The 21,359-nt window shown below is 45.8% G+C and overlaps 2 protein-coding genes and 6 non-coding genes across 10 annotated transcripts in view; 2 read left to right on the forward strand and 6 right to left on the reverse strand.

Moving 5' to 3' along the window:
* LOC113745994 (putative protein TPRXL) overlaps positions 1–6,408 on the reverse strand; it is a 19,711-nt gene extending 13,303 nt beyond the window's left edge. Inside the window, exon 1 of the mRNA XM_027280028.1 lies at positions 5,292–6,408. The gene's annotated coding sequence lies outside the window, so the exon portion shown is untranslated. The remainder of the gene's footprint in view (positions 1–5,291) is intronic.
* Positions 595–686, reverse strand: trnar-ucu (transfer RNA arginine (anticodon UCU)). The gene is given in 2 exon segments: positions 595–630; positions 650–686. It is a non-coding gene; the product is annotated as a tRNA-Arg (tRNA).
* On the reverse strand, positions 2,360–2,451 carry trnar-ucu (transfer RNA arginine (anticodon UCU)). The gene is given in 2 exon segments: positions 2,360–2,395; positions 2,415–2,451. It is a non-coding gene; the product is annotated as a tRNA-Arg (tRNA).
* trnar-ucu (transfer RNA arginine (anticodon UCU)) lies at positions 2,596–2,687 on the reverse strand. Its single transcript is given in 2 exon segments — positions 2,596–2,631; positions 2,651–2,687. It is a non-coding gene; the product is annotated as a tRNA-Arg (tRNA).
* On the forward strand, positions 2,864–2,955 carry trnar-ucu (transfer RNA arginine (anticodon UCU)). Its single transcript is given in 2 exon segments — positions 2,864–2,900; positions 2,920–2,955. It is a non-coding gene; the product is annotated as a tRNA-Arg (tRNA).
* On the reverse strand, positions 3,163–3,255 carry trnar-ucu (transfer RNA arginine (anticodon UCU)). Its single transcript has 2 exons — positions 3,219–3,255; positions 3,163–3,198 (listed from the first exon to the last, which is right to left on the reverse strand). It is a non-coding gene; the product is annotated as a tRNA-Arg (tRNA).
* Positions 6,409–8,064: 1,656 nt separating the features above from the next.
* On the forward strand, positions 8,065–8,156 carry trnar-ucu (transfer RNA arginine (anticodon UCU)). Its single transcript is given in 2 exon segments — positions 8,065–8,101; positions 8,121–8,156. It is a non-coding gene; the product is annotated as a tRNA-Arg (tRNA).
* Positions 8,157–16,481: 8,325 nt separating this feature from the next.
* Positions 16,482–20,805, reverse strand: gpr171 (G protein-coupled receptor 171). Of its 3 annotated transcripts, XM_010753007.3 has the most exons (6): positions 20,609–20,802; positions 18,831–18,899; positions 18,582–18,758; positions 18,293–18,502; positions 17,861–17,989; positions 16,482–17,774 (listed from the first exon to the last, which is right to left on the reverse strand). In XM_010753007.3, exons 3-6 carry the CDS (start codon positions 18,750–18,752, stop codon positions 17,193–17,195), a joined length of 1,092 nt encoding a protein of 363 aa, XP_010751309.2. In that variant the 5' UTR covers positions 18,753–18,758; positions 18,831–18,899; positions 20,609–20,802; the 3' UTR covers positions 16,482–17,192. The 3 variants fall into 3 exon arrangements, with proteins under 3 accessions (XP_010751309.2, XP_027135794.1, XP_027135793.1); XM_027279993.1 differs by having other exon boundaries at positions 18,293–18,499; positions 18,582–18,899; positions 20,609–20,805; XM_027279992.1 differs by having other exon boundaries at positions 18,582–18,899; positions 20,609–20,804.
* Positions 20,806–21,359: the final 554 nt, after the last annotated feature.

Genomic DNA, 21,359 nt, shown 5'->3' on the forward strand with positions numbered 1-21,359 from the left:
CGGACTTCGGAGATATTCCGAGACCCCTTTAAACTGTTGAAATAATCGTTTTTCTGTTTTACTTGTGAGGTTTGTTTCCAGTCTGCAGATCAGAGTCCGGATGGGAGCCGTGTGAAGACCGGGTTCAGGAGGTGTCTGGGTTCACGTCCTGACTGTGTGCTGTCGGGGTGGGAGGCGTCGTTCATGATGAGGCAGTTAACATGTTGAAGGAACAATAGAGGACATCAGGTCGGACTTCACTTTCATAGACAGAAACAGGAAGTGCTTCAAGTGTGCGGCGAGCAGAGAGTCTTTGTTGGCAGCGTTCGTGCATGTCGGAGGTCAAAGTTCAGTTATTAAATCGAAGACATTCAGAGGCTCTGTGACGCAACAGGTAGCGTGTTAGACTTCTAGTTACACTGTGAAAAAGTGATTCAAAGGTTGTGGGTTTGAGTCCCACCAGAGTCAGGCTTCAAAGAGGAAACACGTCAGAGATCAACCTTGTTGAGTCGACATCTTACTGTCGTGAACTTCAGAAGGTTTGATCGATCAGTCGAGTCTTTGGCTTGAGGTCAGTTTATCATTAGGTTTTTATATTTGTGCCTCTATAAAGGTCGACTCTGGTGGGACTCGAACCCACAACCTTTGAATCACTTCTCCTGTGTTTGACTAGAAGTCCAATGCGCTATCCATTGCGCCACAGAGCCACACATCACAACACTGTGTGTGGTCTGAGCATGTGTTTGAATACACGCTGAAACACACAATAGGTCGAGTCTGTCGTCCTGCTGTTACCATTGTGTTCATAGCATCCACCAGCTACACACACACACACACACACACACACACACACACACACACACACACACACACACACACACACATTCACCACCTGTCAATCAATCTGCGTATGTGTAAATAATATATAGCATCACTCATCATTTATATATGTCACTTTTACATTAAACAGAGAAGGACTGTGGCTCTGTGCAATGGTCAGCGCATTGGACTTCTAGTTACACTTTGAAGAAGTTATTCAAAGGTTGTGGGTTTGAGTCCCACCAGAGTCGATGTTTGTAACAGTTGATCTCTGCCATTGTTCCTGTTCTAGCTACCTACTGATTTAACACTGTTACCTTTATTTTGAAAGTCTAATTCCTGTTGATGATGTCAGAGGGTCAATAAAGTTATTTGGATCCATCCCTGAGGGGACCACGAACGTCAGATAGCGAGGCCGAGAATAGAAACACCTCAGAGTGACTCTATTGTTCCATTGTGCTGTGATGTATTGTGGGAAGTGGAGTCCTCTCAGAGGACAGTTAAAGAGATGAAACTCGTTAAATCTGTCAGCTGCTCAAAACTGCGTTTGGAAAATCCCTCCAGTGTGTGTGTGTGTCTTAAATTAGTGGATAACTGACAGAGACAACGAGTTCCTATGCGAGTGGTTCAGGTGATTCATGATGGGAATGTACAGACAGCACACACACCTTAACTTCAACCGCACACATCTGTTTTAACCCACAAACACATCACAGCATTGTTTCTACATCAGACAAGTGTCAGCTTCTTTATGTTGACTATGTTGGGACTCAAACCCACAACCTTGGAATCACTCGACTCACGTCTAGCGACCCAACTGCGCCACAGAGCCTCCCTGTGCGTGCTCGAACGTGTGTATTAACTGTATGTATCTGTGTGTTCATTATGTATGATGTGTGTGTTTATGTTGTTTACTGCGTTGCTCTGAGGTCAGAAACACTGCGGTATACATCTGTCGCCTGAAACACACACACACACACACACACACACACACACACACACACATACACCGCGGTACGTCACAGTAGAGCGTCTGTCCAACCTCAGACTTCACTAAATTGTCGGGCTAATTATTATAAACGACAAACACTGGTCGCCGAGGAAACCGCCCTTAACATCCCATAATTATCCTGCTCGATATTAAAACTGCCTCCGAATACTTGAGATGGTTGGGGTGCGTTTGATTTCGCTGCCTGTGAATGACTCTTTGTGTTTTATAAAGGAGAGGATGGCTCACACACACATTACATACATGCATGAAGTTGTTTTGAAGTAGATTTTTGGGGCTTTTTACACCTTTAAAGGACAGAAGAGAGACACACAGTAAAGAGCCGTCCAATGTGGGATTCAAACCGGGGCCGACTGTAGCCTCTATGCACAGGGCGCCTGCAGATCCCATTATGCTACCTACCACCGCATGTGTACGAAGTTTGACTTTGGTGGGACTCGAACCAGCAACCTTCAAATCTACCTTAATAGGGGGTCACGGTTGTATAATCTACAGTATATTAGCATGAAGCAGATATCTGCTGTTGGACTATTATTGACAACTTCTAAAGATCGACTCTGGTGGGACTCGAACCCACAACCTTTGAATCACTCCTCACGTATTTAACTAGAAGTCCAATGCGCTATCCATTGCGCCACAGAGCCTCTAACGCAGTCGTTAGCCAGCCAACCCACATCAGTTGTTGTTGAACTCGTCTTATTTATCACAGCTGACATAGAGAACTCATATTTCGAGAGCAACCTGACGTTCACAGGTTAAAAAGTCTTTGGTAACAAATTTCTAAAGATCGACTCTGGTGGGACTCGAACCCACAACCTTTGAATCACTCCTCATGAGTTTAACTAGAAGTCCAATGCGCTATCCATTGCGCCACAGAGCCACATCACTTTTACATCAGGGCACATTGACATGGTTTCACAGCTCACATGTAGAGTCATGATGAGTCTCCCAGTCTTAGAGAGTCTCAGAGACTCGTCCTGCGCTGGTACGAGTTGAAATGAACGCTGCAGGTCCATTTACCAACAGAGACGGGTCTGTCTGTCTCTCTGTATGTGAGGCTCTGTGGCGCAATGGATAGCGCGTTGGACTTCTAGATGAATACAGGAGAAGTAATTCAAAGGTTGTGGGTTCGAGTCCCACCAGAGTCGATCTTCAAAAGCATCAATGTAAGATGCAGAAAGAGACAATAAGTGGAGCTGGGTTCAAACCATGTGAAATTAGACTTTAAATCAAATTATAATGACTAACATACGTATATATTTTATCTACTCGAGGTTGGATTGATTGATTTTCCATGCAAAGAGCAAGTGTGATTTCAGATGTGTGACATCAACTTTGTTTTCCTGTTTAAAGATCGACTCTGGTGGGACTCGAACCCACAACCTTTGAATCACTTCTTCTTGTGTTTAACTAGAAGTCCAATGCGCTATCCATTGCGCCACAGAGCCACAGAGTCAGAGAGGAGCCAAGAGCCACCAGTCGAGCCAAATCTGAGTCAGTGTCCTCTTCACTCTCTTCTCCTCTGCCATTATGTCTATAGAAGATGCTGACTGCTGGGCCTGAAGACCTCTCCTTCTCCTTCTTCTCCTTCTCCTTCTTCTCCTTCTCCTTCTTCTTCTTCTTCTTCTTCTTCTTCTTCTCCCTCTTCTTCTCCTTCTTCTCCTTCTTCTTCTCCTTCATCTTCTTCTTCTCCTTCTTCTTCTTCTTCTTCTTCTTCTTCTTCAGTGCTCTGCGCTCACAGTCAGCCCGGCTAACAAACTGAGCTAACACGAGCTAACAGCGTTACATTATGTATTTTTGACTCAAACTCAACTGTACTTGAAGCTACACACACACACACAGACACACACAGACACACACAGACACACACACACACACACACACACACACACACACACTTCAGTTCAGTGGTGTGTGTCTGGTTTTCACATCTGAAAATATCCCAGCCTTCAGGGAGACCCTGAACACACCGCCACATTTAATAATCTGCTGTCAGCGTGATGCGTTCACTGACTCCCTCACTGCGTCTGTAAAGGAACTCAACTAAGAACTTCCTCTCTGATCTTTCAGAATAAAAGATTTAAATTACTGTATGAGTGTTTAAGTATGAAGAGCGAGAAAGACTGACCAAAGACTGATCTGTAAAGACTGACTAAAGACTGATCTGTAAAGACTGACCACAGACTGATCTGTAAAGACTGACTAAAGACTGACCAAAGACTGATCTGTAAAGACTGATCTGTAAAGACTGACCACAGACTGATCACAGACTGATCTGTAAAGACTGACTAAAGACTGACCACAGACTGATCTGTAAAGACGATCATCATCAGGTGACCTTTACTCTGAAAATATTTACATACATGTTACATGTGAAGTGTCCTCAGGACGCCCCCTACAGGCTGCAGAGGTGACACAACATGTTTGTTTAGACGAGGTCATTCAGATCACCGAGGTTCAACCTCTGTGGACCAAGACGAGGACCAGTAAATAAACTGAGGACAGGTCGGGAGGTCAGACAGAGAGACAGGCAGACAAACGAGGACATAAGACTCATATAAGACTCAAACAAGGACATAAGACTCATATAAGACTCAAACAAAGACATAAGACTCATAGAAGACTCAAACAGAGACATAAGACTCATAGAAGACTCAAACAGAGACATAAGACTCACAGAAGACTCAAACAGAGACATAAGACTCATATAAGACTCAAACGGAGACATAAGACTCACAGAAGACTCAAACTGAGACACAAGACTCATATAACACTCAAACAGACATAAGACTCACAGAAGACTCAAACTGAGACATAAGACTCACAGAAGACTCAAACTGAGACATAAGACTCATATAAGACTCAAACAAAGACATAAGACTCACAGAAGACTCAAACGGAGACATAAGACTCACAGAAGACTCAAACTGAGACATAAGACTCACAGAAGACTCAAACGGAGACATAAGACTCACAGAAGACTCAAACGGAGACATAAGACTCATAAGACTCAAATAGACATAAGACTCATATAAGACTCAAACTGAGACATAAGACTCACAGAAGACTCAGACTGAGACATAAGACTCATATAAGACTCAAACTGAGACATAAGACTCATATAAGACTCAAACAGAGACATAAGACTCACAGAAGACTCAAACACACACTCACACATTTCCAGGACACACAAAGGATCACGTTCACGCGCACAACCACGCGCATATTGGACCAGAAACACGCACGCGCACACAGCTACATACCTTTAAAAAAAAAAAAGTTAACCCAGCACGAGGAACATTTGAAATGATGAATACTTTGGGGCTTTTATTGTGAAAATCTATATTAATTACCCGCTGCTCTGATTATTTCAGTTTAATTAGTTATAATTATCATTATGTCATTATCTAAGCGCTCTGTTTGTCTTGTCGTGGCCGGGCTGCAGCGCAGTTTGCCGGTCACACTGAGCGGAATGTGTCGGTACCTCGGTGCCGATGGGGAGCGGAGACATGTAACGTCCAGCGGCCGGTGAGTCCCTGCACAGCCCGCTGATCGGTCCTCTCTGTCGGCCTGTCTGTGGCGGTGTTCCTGCTGGATACCCGGCCGCTCCGGACGCATTGGATCAAACTCTCCCGGAGCTTTCAACAACTCCCCTCAGAACCAGCCTGCACTGCACGTCCACACGCTAGAACTCTAAAAGCCCAGTTTGACAGAATCCATCCGACATGTGTCCGCGTGTCTCCCGAGCAGCTGCGGGCGGAGGGTGGAGAGCGTCCCGGTCAGAGAAGACGTGATTCGGTGGTTTGGAGATGAGCTCCGGGCGGCGGAGAGGCGGCTCGACCCCGTCTGCTGCTGCAGGGAGGGAGGGACGGAGAGAGGGAGGTCCAAACACCATCAGAGGGAGAGAGAGAGCTCTGACAAACGGCCAGCTGTTTACAGCAGAACCGAACTCTCTCTAAGAATCGGACCGGCTCCAGGTCCCTGCAAGTGAAGGTGGACCGGGTCCCTGTAAACCAGCAGAGTCCTCCATGTGCAGTCACTGATGCTGGAGGAGACACGTTACATGTAATCTGATGGAAACTGGTGTAAAGACAGAGAGCACTGGTTCCCAAAGTGTGGGTCGGGACCCCCCGGCGGGTCGCAAGATGGTTTTCAGAAATCCAATAAAATGTAAAAACTTTTAAAATGACATATTTGAAATATTTGATAAAAGTAGTTCCACTGTGGATAAAAGCCTCCTGACTCCTGATGTGACCACAGATCAACATGAGGTGAACGGGTTCTGCTGGTTTTCATAGATCTAAACATGAACCAGGACCTTTAGGAGTCAGGACGGGCCCAGCTGGTCCAACATCCTCAGACCATGGAACAGCACCATGCAAAAGGTTCAATATGATCAAGGACAAACTGACTTTAAGAAGACCTGGGGACGGATTCTTTGTACGTAGGACGTGTGGACACTCTGTAGACATGTTGTATGTTGTGTCTGTGTATGAATAAACACAAACTCTAAAGATCATCTGACCAACACGTGACGAGCTCTGTCTGTCTCTGACTCAAACACAGAAATATGAATAAACACCTGAGCCAGGTGACATGAAGCACACCTGTCTGCCTCTCAGACTGTTTGTTCAGCTGTTAAACTATAAATGACTTTTATGAAATATTCAAATAAATGTTTCAGTATTTTACAGTTTTATGTGTTTTTAGCCAATCAGATGACTGCACATCCTGACATCATCGACTCTGACATCATCGACTCTGACATCATCGACTCTGACATCATCGACATCATCGACTTTGACATCATCGACTCTGACATCATCGACTCTGACATCATCGACATCATCGACTCTGACATCATCGACTCGGACATTAAAAGAACAACAGGAAGGAAGCTGGACTGAAAACTTCCTGTTCATGAACTGTTTCCACAGCGCTAGTTTAATGTCAGGACTGAACCTGTCTGAGTCTGAGACCGTTAAGACCACAAAAGACTCTTAAGATTTATCATTTTAGTCTTTATTTTGTTCAAGTCCCTGCAGACTGTCTAAAACCTGGACGTAGTCTCCGTGACGTCCCCACAGACTGTCTAAAACCTGGACATGGTCTCTGTGATGTCCCTGCAGACTGTCTAAAACCTGGACGTAGTCTCAGTGACGTCCCCGCAGACTGTCTAAAACCTGGACGTAGTCTCCGTGACGTCCCCGCAGACTGTCTAAAACCTGGACAGACTGTCTAAAACCTGGACGTAGTCTCCGTGACGTCCTTGCAGACTGTCTAAAACCTGGACGTAGTCTCAGAGACGTCTCCAAAGTGTTCAGACTTCCTTCCTCTGGTGTGTTTCAGCATTACCTGAATAAAGTTTTGGATTCTTCAGGTTTGTTGGAAACATTTGGCGTTTGTAGTTATTTACACACACACACACACACACACACACACACACACACACAAAGACACATTCTTGACCACATCTGTTCCTTCTATGCAACCAGTTTACCAGTCTGGACCAGTCGGAGCTTTATACTGGACAAACACAACCCGGGGTAAACACACACACACACACACACACACACACAGTGATGGAATGCATACACAAACAGAAGCAGATGAACACTAAAAAATATAGACACACACACACACTCGTGCACATGCACACACAGAGGGTAAACAGTGCTGTGAGCTGGCACCGGTCCTGACAGTGTTATTCCAAACTCAGACATTCCTCAACTCACTTTCCTCCCGACAATTACCCTCCAAACTGTGTGTGTGTGTTACTGTGTATGTGTGTGTGTGTGTGTATGTGTGTGTGCGTGTGTGTGTGTGTGTGCGTGTGTGTATCTGTGTGCGTGTGTGTATCTGTGTGTGTGTGTTTTTAGTGTGTCAGAACTCAAACAATAAACTAAAAATGGAGGACCAAAAACTCTCGTGTTCTACGAGTCTGGTGCCTTTGCAGAGTTCAACATCTTCATATAAACATGTCAATGGCATTATTATTCTCTACTCTAACAATGACACGCATACAAGATGTGCACAGCGACAGAACCTCTGAACCGGCAGTGTCCAGTCTAACAGTGAACACAGCGACAGAACCTCTGAACCGGCAGTGTCCAGTCTAACAGTGAACACAGCGACAGAACCTCTGAACCAGCAGTGTCCAGTCTAACAACGAACACGGCAACAGAACCTCTGAACCAGCAGTGTCCAGTCTAACAGTGAACACAGCGACAGAACCTCTGAACCAGCAGCTAACCTGTGGCTCTGTGGCGCAATGGATAGCGCGTTGGACTTCTAGTCGGACTTGGAAGAAGTGATTCAAAGGTTGTGGGTTCGAGTCCCACCAGAGTCGAGCTTTATGGAGGACATGTCCCAGATCGAAGCTACCTGTGAATCACAGATTAGTTTATTAGTTGGAGGACATGTGACTAAAATCTGATCTTTGAATAAAGTTCTGTGCAGTACTCAGTGTCTTCAGTGAATCGTGGTCTCTGGGTTTGAACCGTCTGGGCTGCTTCCTGTGTGCTGGATCAGCTCGGGTTGATATTCCATCTCTAATAGCCACCACATTTCCACTGCTAATGACACGGCAGCGGCCATCTTGGCTCTGTTTGCTGTCTCATTACAGGCAATCTGAGAAACTGACGGCGGCACAGACCTGTGTGTGTGTGTGTGTGTGTGTGTGTGTGTGTGTGTTTGAAGAACAAACACATGTGGGGAAAGCTAGAGGTCAGAGGTCATCAGCTGGTGTGTGTGTGTCATTTAAAGCAGGAAGTGTTAAAAGCTGCAGGTGTCTTTTAAAAGACAGACATGAAGACGGGAGGGAGACTCACAGACTGTCTAAAACCTGGACGTAGTCTCTGTGACGTCCCCGCAGACTGTCTAAAACCTGGATGTAGTCTTTGTGACCACAGACTGTCTAAAACCTGGACGTAGTCTCCGTGACGTCCCCGCAAACTGTCTAAAACCTGGACGTGGTCTCCGTGGTGTATTTCTGATGTTGTTGTTTTGATACTTTGAAGGGTCACGCTGTCACGTTTCTCATGCACACGGGTCACAGTGACTTCCTGTTGTCTTCCTGGTCGTCGACTCTTCAGACTGAAGGTCGGAGGGTCGACGCCCTCGGAGTCAACAAGCCAGACGGCGTTCAGCAGATTACAGTCAACGAACAACTGCAACCATCCGTCACAGGAAAGACCACGTGAAGTCGTGCATCATCTGAGATTTGAGCACAACAGAAACATTATGAGGTAAAACTAACACTCAGACAACCGTTACCCAGTGTTTCTGTAGCGTTGACAGAACGTTCTGAAACAAACATATCAGTTTAACACCTTTCTTTTTCAGAACCCGATGGGTCGGAGGTCACGGACTCTCACCGTTAGTTTACGTACACAAGATTTCTCTGAATCTCTGAATCTCTCAGTTCAACGTGTTTCTGTACAAACTTTAGATTTTGGATTCAACGACTCTCCACCAGCGTTATTTTAATGTTAGACGAGCGTTATTTCAATGTTAGACGAGCGTTATTTCAATGTTAGACGAGCGTAGGAGTTGACATCTGGTGCATCTGATACTGAGCCACATGTAGCATCCATAACCTCGCCAGGCTAACTGTTTCCCTCTATTTCCAGTCTTTATGCTAAGCTAGGCTAACGGCATCCTGCAGCTCTGCATCTCTGACCGCACCCAGATTTTTCGTGGTGTCGAGGCTCGCTGGTCCAGCTGAGGTCCAGAGACCACAACGCAACCGACATCTAGGTCACACACACACACACACACACACACACACACACACACACACAGACACACACTCATACCACAGCTGTAAGTGCTTTTTGGCAGAACTGTGTAAGATTAGGATGAAATGGGTCGGCCAAAACCACACACACACACACACACACACACACACACACACACTATGACACACACACTATCATAGACACACTCTCTCTCTGTGAGTCTGTAATCAGCAGCAGGGTTGGATCGCCTCTCTTCTGCTAATTAAAGGCCATAAAATGATGTGAGCAGATTTAATGAACAAAATGTGCTGCAGACTGAGACAGAACCGACAACTGGACCTGATCAGAACCGACAACTGGACCCAATCAGACACAAAGACAGGTGAGCGGTAACCTGCAGCAGGTAGACGTGAGAACAAGGTGACCGCAGACTGTCTAAAACCTGGACGTAGTCTCCGTGACGTCATGTCCTGTGGGGGGCCTGAATAAAACGTGTGTGTTGGTGAATGTGAGTCCACGGTTAGATAGACACGCAGACACACACACCAACACACACTTACCTCACAGTTTGGAGTGACTCTCGAGGGGCTGACTCAACAAAACCTTCCTAATCCATGCAGTCATTTTCCCTCACACACACACGCAGCAGTTAACATGCCTATGTTATAAGAGCACTGCCAGGAAGTCGTGCTGACATGTCTGTCAGGAATGTTGTAGCTCACTTCAACACATCACGTATGTTGATCTGTTGATCTGTTGTCGGTCAGTTACAGGATTATCTCAGATGTTAGTGACGTGATGGACACACCTTCTCACTCAGTGTTTTTGTTGATTTTTCTACAGTGTACATTAACACAGAAGACATCAGAACTATGAGATGTGATAAATGGACTGTACTTTCCCTTCTTCCGACCACTCAAAGTGTTTTTACAGGACATTCACCCATTCACACACATTCATACACCGATACCAGTGGCTGCCAATGCAACTTGTTTCAGGAGTCAACCATTCACACAGCGATGGTTCAGCCTTCGGGAGCAATTTAGGGTTCGATATCTTGCCCAGGGACACTTTGACATGCAGACTGGAGGCCTCTGCTCTTGAACTTACTGACTTAACACAAGTGCCATGGAGGACTAAAGAAGCTGACGTTTCCTGCTACAACTTCTCTCGGTTTATTGACGTTTTAGACTCCCAGGAATTTAGGGAAAACCACCGTCACCAACAGACTGATCAAGAACCAGCCCAACTGTTGTGTGGTGCATCAGGATGACCTCTCCAATCTCCAAGATCAGACTGAAGTTGGCGATCCAGTAAGAAGTAAAGCCAAAGATTGCACAAAGAGTGCTTCACTCTGAAACCTCTTTGTCTGCATGTAAACATCCAGAACCTTCGGGATTCATTTCAAACTAACACAGAGACAGAGGAGGAGACATCTGCACTGTGTTTTTGGGCTGGAACAAAACTTTTGACTGCAAAGATACGACAGACTTTATCACTTTGTGAAGTTTTTTTTGCTACTCTTTGGTTGCTTTGGTTTTTCCGCTTTGTTACATGCCAATATAATCGCTTGGGGTTTGAATTGTGTTTCGTTTGGGAGACGATGCTTGGCAGAGGCTTCTAGCTGAGCTTCTCCTCGTCATTTTGGTATGCTACATGTTAACACTGGTGCTTCCCAGCAGACGCACTGATCTTCTGAATTTTGCTCCCCCACACTAGCACACCTCCTCCTCCATGCTTCACGGTGGGAACCACACATGCAGATACCATCCGTTCACAAAGACACGGCGGTCTGAAACCTAAAACTCTCAGATCTGGACTCATCAGACCAAAGTCCAGATTTCCTCGAGTCCATTCATGTGTTTGTTGGTAGCATTTTTATCTGGCACACCTTCAACATGGACGGTCTGAGAAAAAGTCTGAAAAAAGTCACCCAGACTAAATGTTTATGCTGTGTGTGTGTGTGTGTGTGTGTGTGTGTGTGTGTGTGTGTGTTCATTACATCTTTATTCATGTCTACTGTTTCAGCCTGGAGGCAACACACACTCACACATTAATACGCCCACACATAGTGGGACCCCTGCGGCAGTGCCAGTCATCTGTAACCACAATGATTCAACACAGTGAGCACACACACACTAAGTCATTGTTGTTAGTGTGTGGGAAACTGAAGGGCAATCCACACCTCCAGCATTTTTGGAGATTTTTGGACGCTATGAAATAAATCAAATGAAATAATAAAGAAATAAACGTGTGAGAAGAAATGGTAGAAGTCAGTCTTATCTTATTTTTATTTGACACTTTTATGTTATCAGTCAAAGTCGGTGAGAAACGACCGTGCACGGTTGCACAAACTGGATCAAAGTGAAGATCTGTCAGATAATCCACCTACAGCCCTGAGTCAAAGACGTCCATTCACCATGTGCTCCTGTCCTACAATGGACAGTGTGTGGAAACCACAGGAGAGGTGGTTCAAAGGTTGTGGGTTTGAGTCCCAACTTTGAGTTCAACTTTACGAACCTGAACCTGAAGTATAAACTGCTGAGGAACCTCGGCTTTAGATTCCAGTACAGTACGTACTCATAGTTAAATGTAGGTGCAGGTCACATTCCAGATCTTTCAAAGAACTCATACAGTAAACTCTTACCAACAAACATCTCAAGCATGACTGCATCTTCTTTGAGGAAGAATGACTCAGAATCAGTGGCTACTTCCCATCGTCGCACCTCCAACCTGTGATATTAATGGAGGTCTGCCGTCTTTGAGGACGTCCCACTGCTTTAAATTTGTCCTAGAGGAGACAAGGACAGAGCAAGCACAGGCATAGCCAAGGATGGACAACCCGGTCTATACGTCTAATGGACCCATTGTGTCATCATCATGGTTTCAAAGGTCTCACTCCAACATCGAGTCAAGTGGACCTTCAAAAGAGAGTTTGCTGGTGATGGTTAGGGTTCAGCAGTCTTCTCTTGATTTGGGTTCAAATAAATACGTCAGTTACAGACGTTAAATAAGACAATCCATCTATCATCCATCCATCCATCCATCCATCCATCCATCCATCCATCCCTCTATCCATCCATCCATCATCTATCTATCTATCTATCTATCCATCATCTATCATCCATCTATCCATCCATCCATCATCTATCATCCATCCATCCATCCATCATCATTCTTCTTCCATCCACCAGGTCAATCAGCCCAGTTCATTTCCACCAGTAAGAAGAACTCTGCAGGTTGAAATGTTTCTTTGCCTCGTGTTTTTGCTTTTAAGCTTCTGCTACCTGAACCTGATTTGATTTGGTTTGATTTGATTTGATTTGATTTGATTTGATTTGATTTGAACCTGGACCTGAACCTGGACCCTGAACCTGGATCTGGACCTGAACCTGGACCTGAAAAAAGTATGGAACAATAATCCCTCAGAGTGCCACAGAGTCCCTGAACACATCACAAAGATGACATAATTACAGCTCGACGACCTCCCGGCGTTTCACGTCACCTCGTGAACCAGACGACGGTTACCTGGTTACCATGGCGACAGTAATGACAGGGCCGTCCGTTGTCCCCGGCAGCCAGGTGAACTGTGACGTGATTGGCTGAGAGGATCAGACTTTTTAAAAATGTTTTTTTTTTTTTTTTTTTCCTGCAGCTTCTAATCATATCGGAGCAGATTACAGAGCAGTGTGTGTGTGTGTGTGTGTGTGTGTGTGTGTGTGTGTGTGTCACAGTCGGATGATCACAGAGCTGACACTCTGTCATAACTCCACACTGTACGTATTCATGTCGACCTTTAACCTCTGTGAACGGTCTGTAGGTTCTGGTTCTGTTCAGACGACCAATGAGAAGCTGCGTGTGACTCACCTTGATGATGTGTCGCAGGTGTTTTTTACGATATGGAGTTTTATTTTGAACACGGCTCTGTAAAATAAGAGCGTCACACCTGTAACACGTCATCAAGGTGAGTCACGTGCAGCAGCGGCGGCTTCTCATTGGCCGGCTCGGCCTGGACATCTGAGATCTGATGACTAACCTCAGATATCTGTGTGTTATTTTCTCTGTGGCTTAGTCAGACGGTGAACAAGGTCAGACGACACACACACACACACACACTCACACACACTCACACACACACACACACACACACACACACTGAAGTATTTTCCATCTCAGCAGTTTAATATTCTCAGGCTCTTTATAGACTGAACGTCTGTCTTATCTCTCTCTCCCTCCGTCACTCTCTCGTTCTCTCCATCTTTAACTGGATTTATGTCTGTCTGTTTAGGTCTATGAGGTAGCACCTTCCAGTGAACACGGCCGGACCAGAACCAGAACCTCTAGACCAGCAGCGAGCAGTCTAACAGTGACCACAGCAGCCTATGTGCTGAAGCTGAGCAGTCGGAGTTCATCACAGGGGAATAAAATCTGATCCAGTTTGAATAAAGTTCTGAGGTTCTGTACAGTAATCAGTGAGGCCCGGCCCGGGCATGGACCGGGTCAAACAGGAAGCACTCGGCTCCGGCGGCGTCAGGCGAAACAAGGCGTTTGATTGGATGAAAGTTTAAAAAGTTCAACTGAAGGAGGACAGACGGAGAGAATAAAAGAGAGGATGTGTGACGGAGGAGGGGAGCCGAGCAAGAGTCCGAAATTGAAAGCAGTTGTGGAGGAGTGTGTGTGTGTGTGTGTGTGTGTGTGTGTGTGTGTGTGTATTTTGTTAGCGCCGTTCCCACGACATCAGATGACCTCCGTCTCCCTCGCTCTCCCTCGCTCTCTCTCTATAAAAGGGTCGTCTGGTGGCGTTTTGGTGACTTAAAAAGGACAGAAAGAAAAATATGAGCGCGGACAGATTTAAAGGGACAGTTCAGGTTTTATACGAGCTGTCGTTAGCATAGCTTAGCACAAAGACTGGAAGTGGAGGGAAGCAGCTAGCACAGCTCAGGCCAACAACACGAGACATAGCAGCTCTCCTTTTTCTCTTCTTAGCTTCCTCCGTCAGCGTCCTCTTCGCTCTCTTCTCCTCTGCCATCATGTCCATAGAAGCTGCTTTCCTTTGTAACACAAGCTAACGTTAGCTTAGAAATAGAAGTCCACTAACGTACTAATGTTTCCGCTAACATGTCGGATATTTTGTCATTTCGTGACATATTTCGATACATTAGCGAGCTAGCAATTTGTCCAAGCAAGCTATCGAACTCCTGTCAAACTTTTTGTTACTTTGTTGGCTAGCTAACCTTAGCTTGCTGCTTGCTAACGTTGTTGCTAGCAAAACACTATGAGTGGATGTGTTATTTATAGCTTCACAAATGAGTTTAGCAGCTAACATTAGCTAACAGCAGCTAACAAACTGAGCTAACAGCAGCTAAGAAACTGAGCTAACATTAGCTAACAGCAGCTAACAAACTGAGCTAACAACAGATAACAAACTGAGCTAACATTAGCTGCTATCAGCTAAGAAACTGAGCTAACAGCAGCTAACAAACGGAGCTAACAGCAGCTAACAAACTGAGCTAACATTAGCTAACAGCAGCTAACAAATTGAGCTAACAACAGATAACAAACTGAGCTAACATTAGCTGCTAGCAGCTAACAAACTGAGCAAACATTAGCTAACAGCAGCTAACAAACTGAGCTAACAGCAGCTGACAAACTGGGCTAACATTAGCTGCTAGCAGCTAACAAACTGAGCAAACATTAGCTAACAGCAGCTAACAAAATGAGCTAACAGCAGCTAACAAACTGAGCTAACAGCAGCTGACAAACTGGGCTAACATTGGCTGCTATCAGTTAACAAACTGAGCTAACAGCAGTTAACAAACTGAGCTAACATTAGCTAACAGCAGCTAACAAACTGAGCTAACAGCAGCTGCTAACAGCTAACAAACTGAGCTAACAGCAGCTAACAAACTGAGCTAACAGCTAACAAACTGAGCTAACAGCAGCTAAGAGAAAAAAATAAATTTCTCCTCCCAGTTGCTCAGATGATGATGTCACTGATGATGTCACTGATGGCAGGTATGTGTGTGTGTGTGTGTGTGTGTGTGTGTTTACCTCCATATCTGGGAAGTGAGCTCATATCAGAGTCTTCAGGGTCTAATTTTAGAGTTGTGTGTTTTATTGCAACACCAGCGACAACACACACACACACACACACACACACACACACACACACACACACACACACGGTCCAGATGTTTCCTATTGAATGAGTCCACGGAGACCGAAGCCGGGTCGTAGTCAGCCAGCTGGGCCGAGCCAACGACACCAAGAACTGTCGGGAGAACCTGGAGGAGCACGAGTTAGCCTAGCTTAGCATAAAGACTGGAAACAGGGGGAAACTGCTAGCCTAGCCAAATATACACAGCGTCAAACGTCCACTTGAGGCTCCGCTGGCTCCAGAAGTGAATCCATAAGTCCCCACGTTACAAACTTCACATAAAAGCTAGTCTGTAAATAAACATTAAGAAGATTTATGTTGTTTGATCTGAAACATGTAGCGGGGTTAGTTTGGACGGAGCTTTGCTTCACCTGCTCTGTGAGAACGTGGGAGTGAAACCGGGTCTACAGCTGGTTCTGCAGAGACCACGACGGTCCAACAGAGGACAGGAGACGTCAGCGAAGCAAAGGGAGCTGCTGCTGCTGATGAATAATCGCTCACATGTGGCCATCGTCAATGGAACCCACAAATACTCTGGTGTGTTTGCAGTAGCAGCTGCCACTTGGGAAGGTCAGCGAATCAAACATACCTCGGAGTCTTGGCTGGTTGAAGACTCAGTCAGCTGAATGCCACCAACATACTGCACCCCCCATACACTGACAGGTGTGAGGTGAGGGGGTTTCAAAAGTGAAGTTTATAACTGAAGTCTGATGGAGAACACAGAGAACACTGATGCTGCCACCTGCTGGTCCAAACAAAGAATGACACCTGAACTCCATTCATATGTATTTATCATCTTCATTTGATGCTTTGATTGACTCATGATGTATAAAATGAGTCACACACACACACAGTACATACACAACAACCAGAAACAGTCAGAACTGTCAGATTATAGGTGATCTCATTTACATAATTAGTAAAGATTCTCAGTCCAGGTCATCTTTCTTTGAGAAGAGTTAAATCAACGTTTGAAAGACGTTTGTGGAAACACAGCAGCTGATGAAGACACAGAGACAGACGCCACAGCGTCGTCTGATCTGAAGGTTTTCATCAGCGTTCTTCAAACCCAGCAACAAAGAAACCACAGAAACCAGAAGACCCCAAAGACCAGGAGGACAAAACCTTTACACCAAACCACGACTTTACAAGACGGCACAAGACTCTGCAGGCTTCTTCCACCTTAAGGACAGAGGACAGTCTTTTAGTGACAATGATGTTCACGTTTCGGACAGGTGGTTTGAAAGTGAAGGAGGCCTCGGACAACACTTATCCTCCACCGACGAGGTCGTCCTTTCACCTTTTCACTCAGGTGACCTTCACAACGACAAAGAGGACTAACGAACCAGGTGGAAACAGTGACCTGGATGAAACAGTCCAGATGAACTCTTCTCAAAGAAATAAACAGTGAATTAACAGTAAAAGAAAGTTTACGAGTGACCCTGAGCTGTTGTAGCATCCATTTTAGGCCTCCAGTCTTTGTGCTAAGCTAGGCTACATGTCCCACCTCACCAGTAAGTGTGCTGCAGGGATTCCCACGCAGATTCACCGCATCCTCCTGCCGTGCAGATGTCGCAGTTTGCATAATTTCCTGTGCAGCCTGTTGCTCTGCATCGCTGGCTGCCTGGTTCCTGCAGCAGGGGAACATCCTGCAGAAAGCCTGTCTGAAAGGTTCGTAGAGGTAGAAGAAGAGAAGAGGGTCGAAGCAGAGGTGCAGCACAGTCAGTAGAAGTGTCGACTCCTTCCCCAGAAACAGCTTCCTCTGGGTCTGGCAGTCCGTGATGACTTTGGTTTGGGCCAATGTGTACGGCAGCCGGACGATGTGGTACGGCACGAAGCAGAGTATGTAAGCCAACACCACGGCGGCCACGCTCACTGCTGCCCGCCTGGCGTTGACCCAGAGTTTGGGATCCTTGCGACTCCGCAGGAGTCTTTTGAGAGCCAGACCGCTGGAGACGAGGACGCCGGCGGAGGCGTTGAGGAACAAAGCCGTGCAGAGGAAGATGGTCAGGCTGTGCCAGTGGAGTCCGATGCTTGTCTTCAGAGACGAACACTTGAGGTACTGCTGCTCCTGCAGAGAACATTCACATTTAAAGGTTAGAGTTCATCTTGGTAACAGCAGTTTCGTTATAAATGGATGCAAGACTATCACAGTACCTGTACTTTGTTTGTGGGCAGAGCCATGTTGGGCACCATGATGAGCAGCAGCATCAACCAGACAACCAGCGACATCAGCCGGGCGAAGCCGACCTCCCGCAACCGCAAAGAGTTCAGACTGTGGGAGTCCTGCAGGAGAAGAGACCCATCAGCCACCAAGACCACCAAGACCACCAACACTGGGTGTTCAAAATGACTGAATGAATGAATTTTAGGCATAGATAAAAAGGTTGTGGAGGTTGTCAATGTTGTTTCTTATGTCCACCAGCGGGCAGCTCCACTGATTTACAGGATCAGAGGTTCTGTCGCTGTGTTCACTGTTAGACTGGACACTGCTGGTTCAGAGGTTCTGTTGCTGTGTTCAGAGGTTGTGTTCATCCCCGGGTTGATTCTTTCTGGAAGTTGATGTACAGTATTCCTAAGTCGTCTTACCTGCAGGTAGCGGTCAGTAATGATGAAGGTGAGGAAGGCGATGGATGCGTAGAGGCTGATGTAGATGGTGACAGCACTGGCCTGGCAGTGAAACACCATGAGGTTCCACGGCATCACCCCGAGGTCCTTCAGGATCTTGAAGGGCAGAGCAAGCAGCAGCAGGAGGTCCGCCACCAGAAGGTTCACCAGGTAGACACTGGTGCTCTGCTGCTGGAAGACCATGAATATTTTAAAAACTGCAGAATATTTCATATTTATACAAATACTGTACAGTCAGGCTCAGTCCTACATTGGTTCTTGGACTGCGGATGAAGGCCCACACAGACAGCAGGTTTCCAGGCAGACTGATGATGAAGATGAGGATGTAGATCACGATGAAGGGTCCCATCTGGTCGTTGACGATGCACTCCTTCCCCATCTCGGCTGCTCCAGCACTGGAGTCGGTGGAAGGAGGCATCATCAGGAGCTGAAACACAAAGAGCACCTGTTCACTTCCTTTCATGGTTCATAGTAAATTCAAAGAGTTTCAGGTTCTTACTGTGGGGTTTTTGAGGAAGTCTGAGTCTGACTGATTGTGGTCTGGATGTCTGTTCTTCACAGTCACTGTCTGATTGGAAACAGGAAAAGCAGAAACCCACATTTAAACACTTTAAAGCAAAATGATTCCTTTCATTCAGCTTCTGAATCTGAGTGACGGGTTTCTACGAAAACGCATGATTTTAAATCAAAAACATCAAACAAACGTCATCATAGTCGACAACACGATGCACAGCAGCCAGCTGATGTTACTTACGGAGGACATCAGAATATTTTCTCCATAAAATATGATCCAGTTTCACCAAAATCAGAGAAAATAGTTTTCAAACAGTTTAAGTGAAGTGTGTTAGATTTGTCTCGTTGGGCGTCCCGTACAGCTCTGAGTGATGTGACAGGATGCAAAACAAACTCTGCGGCAACGCAGCAGGAAGTCATAAATCATGAAACTCATAAACTTGAACTACTGTTAAACACAAATGTGTTAGAAATGTAAAATATGTAATTTTACATTTCTAACACAGCCTCGACTCTCTGATCTCACTGGATGATTGTTACTCATGCCTTAATGTAAAAACAGGTTTCTCCTGTTGGAGTTCAAATAGGGTCAGTGTACTGCTGTCCACTTTTTCATGTAAATATGACAGCTGTGAAAAAGGTCTATTACACAGAAGGCCAACGTGACACCTTCACAATGTTTGTTTTGTCCAACCAACAGTCCAAACCATTGAAGGTTCTCGTAGCAACTGGACTTGCTGAGTTTCTCCTCCAAATCATAACAGCTCACATCAGGACAGGCTGAGTCAACGACCCACAGGCGTCCTCAATGACCCACAGGTGTCCTCAGTGACCCACAGGTGTCCTCAACGACCCACAGGTGTCCTCAGCGACCCACAGGTGTCCTCAACGACCCACAGGTGACCTCAATGACCCACAGGTGTCCTCAGTGACCCACAGGTGACCTCAGTGACCCACAGGTGTCCTCAACGACCCACAGGCGTCCTCAACGACCCACAGGTGACCTCAATGACCCACAGGTGTCCTCAGTGACCCACAGGTGTCCTCAGTGACCCACAGGTGTCCTCAATGACCTCGGGTAATGTCTGGGGCTCCCCACCAGTCAGTCAGTAAGTAAGTGAGTCCAGTTTTCTACGATTAACTTTAACAGATATGTGGACTAGTATAAACTGTTGAGTCGTCTGCAGAGAAACTAAAGCTGTAACAGAGTAAATGTGGGACTGACTTTTAGTGGTTGGTGAGAGCTTGGTGAAATAAAAGGCTGAAAGACAGACGGCGAGCTGGGCTGACTGCTGCTGGACTAGGCAGTGATATCAGCTGCTGCTGGGGACCTGGATGATGATTGGCTGCTGGGGACCTGGGTGATGGTTGGCTGTCAGCAAAGTTGTCGACTTTGACAGAAAAAGTTTGAATGATTAAGAATAATTAACACAACGAATGCTGATTCATACGAGGCGTTTCTGGTCACAGTCAGATGAGCTTAGCAGAGACAGGACGTCTTTTTATTAGCAGCACTAAACGAGAGATATCATTGGCTGTTGACCAATCAGGAACTGCTGTGTGTGATTCTCCTAATTAACTTTTACAGCTTTGACGAACTTGAAACTTGTTTGAATCATCTGAACCCAAGATGAACAGCTTCTGTCAGTCACACTTAAACTGAACTACATTTCATTTAACTTCCTGTGAAGGAGGAAACTGTGGTTTATCACGTCTGATATAAAACACACCATCAGTTCAAAATAAATAGAAATGACACCTTACCTCTTCACCTCCGGTGGCTTATATTGGCCTCTGGTAGGTCCTCGGACCACGTGTTGGATCCCCGGGGATCAACTCTACAGGTCCTCTCTCAGGTTGCGTTTGATTCAGTCGGTGCAGTTCATGTGTTCGAGGCTGCGGAAACTGCAGACAGACGTATTGAGGACTGTCGTCAGTATTCTGACCACAGGCCACACCTCCCTGCACACACACACACACACACACACACACACACACACACACACTTCTTCAAAAGGACTTGTGTTAACTCAAAGTGACGGGGAGGGGAAACACTTCACACTGATTGTTGTGAGTGGGAAGAGAAAATGTCTGAGTTCAACTGTCCTGTCTGACGTCAGGTTCTGATAAATGAAACATCTTTCTGAAACTGACGTCATTCACACCTTCAACACGATTAGTCAGCTGTGGAGGTGTGACAGGAAGTCAGAGTCTGGACTTTCAAATTTGCATAAATATTTCTCGCTTCAACGCGATGAACATCGTCCGGAGTTTAAAAGCGATTATTCCCAACGATGTCGAACAATCTTGTTCTGTTCGACCACAATGGGAGTCTGAAGCCAGCTGTGTGCGAGTCTTTCCAACCAGACACACACAGTGAAAGTGTTTCACCATAATGTGACATGAAACATTACAACACACAATACAACAGCAGACTTAGAGCTTCATGTGGATATACACAGGATGTCTTCAGTGGTATGTAGACTGTAAACAACGTCTGTAGGTTTTACAGTAA

This window comes from Larimichthys crocea, chromosome VII (assembly GCF_000972845.2).
Source record: "Larimichthys crocea isolate SSNF chromosome VII, L_crocea_2.0, whole genome shotgun sequence".
Taxonomy (NCBI): domain Eukaryota; kingdom Metazoa; phylum Chordata; class Actinopteri; family Sciaenidae; genus Larimichthys; species Larimichthys crocea.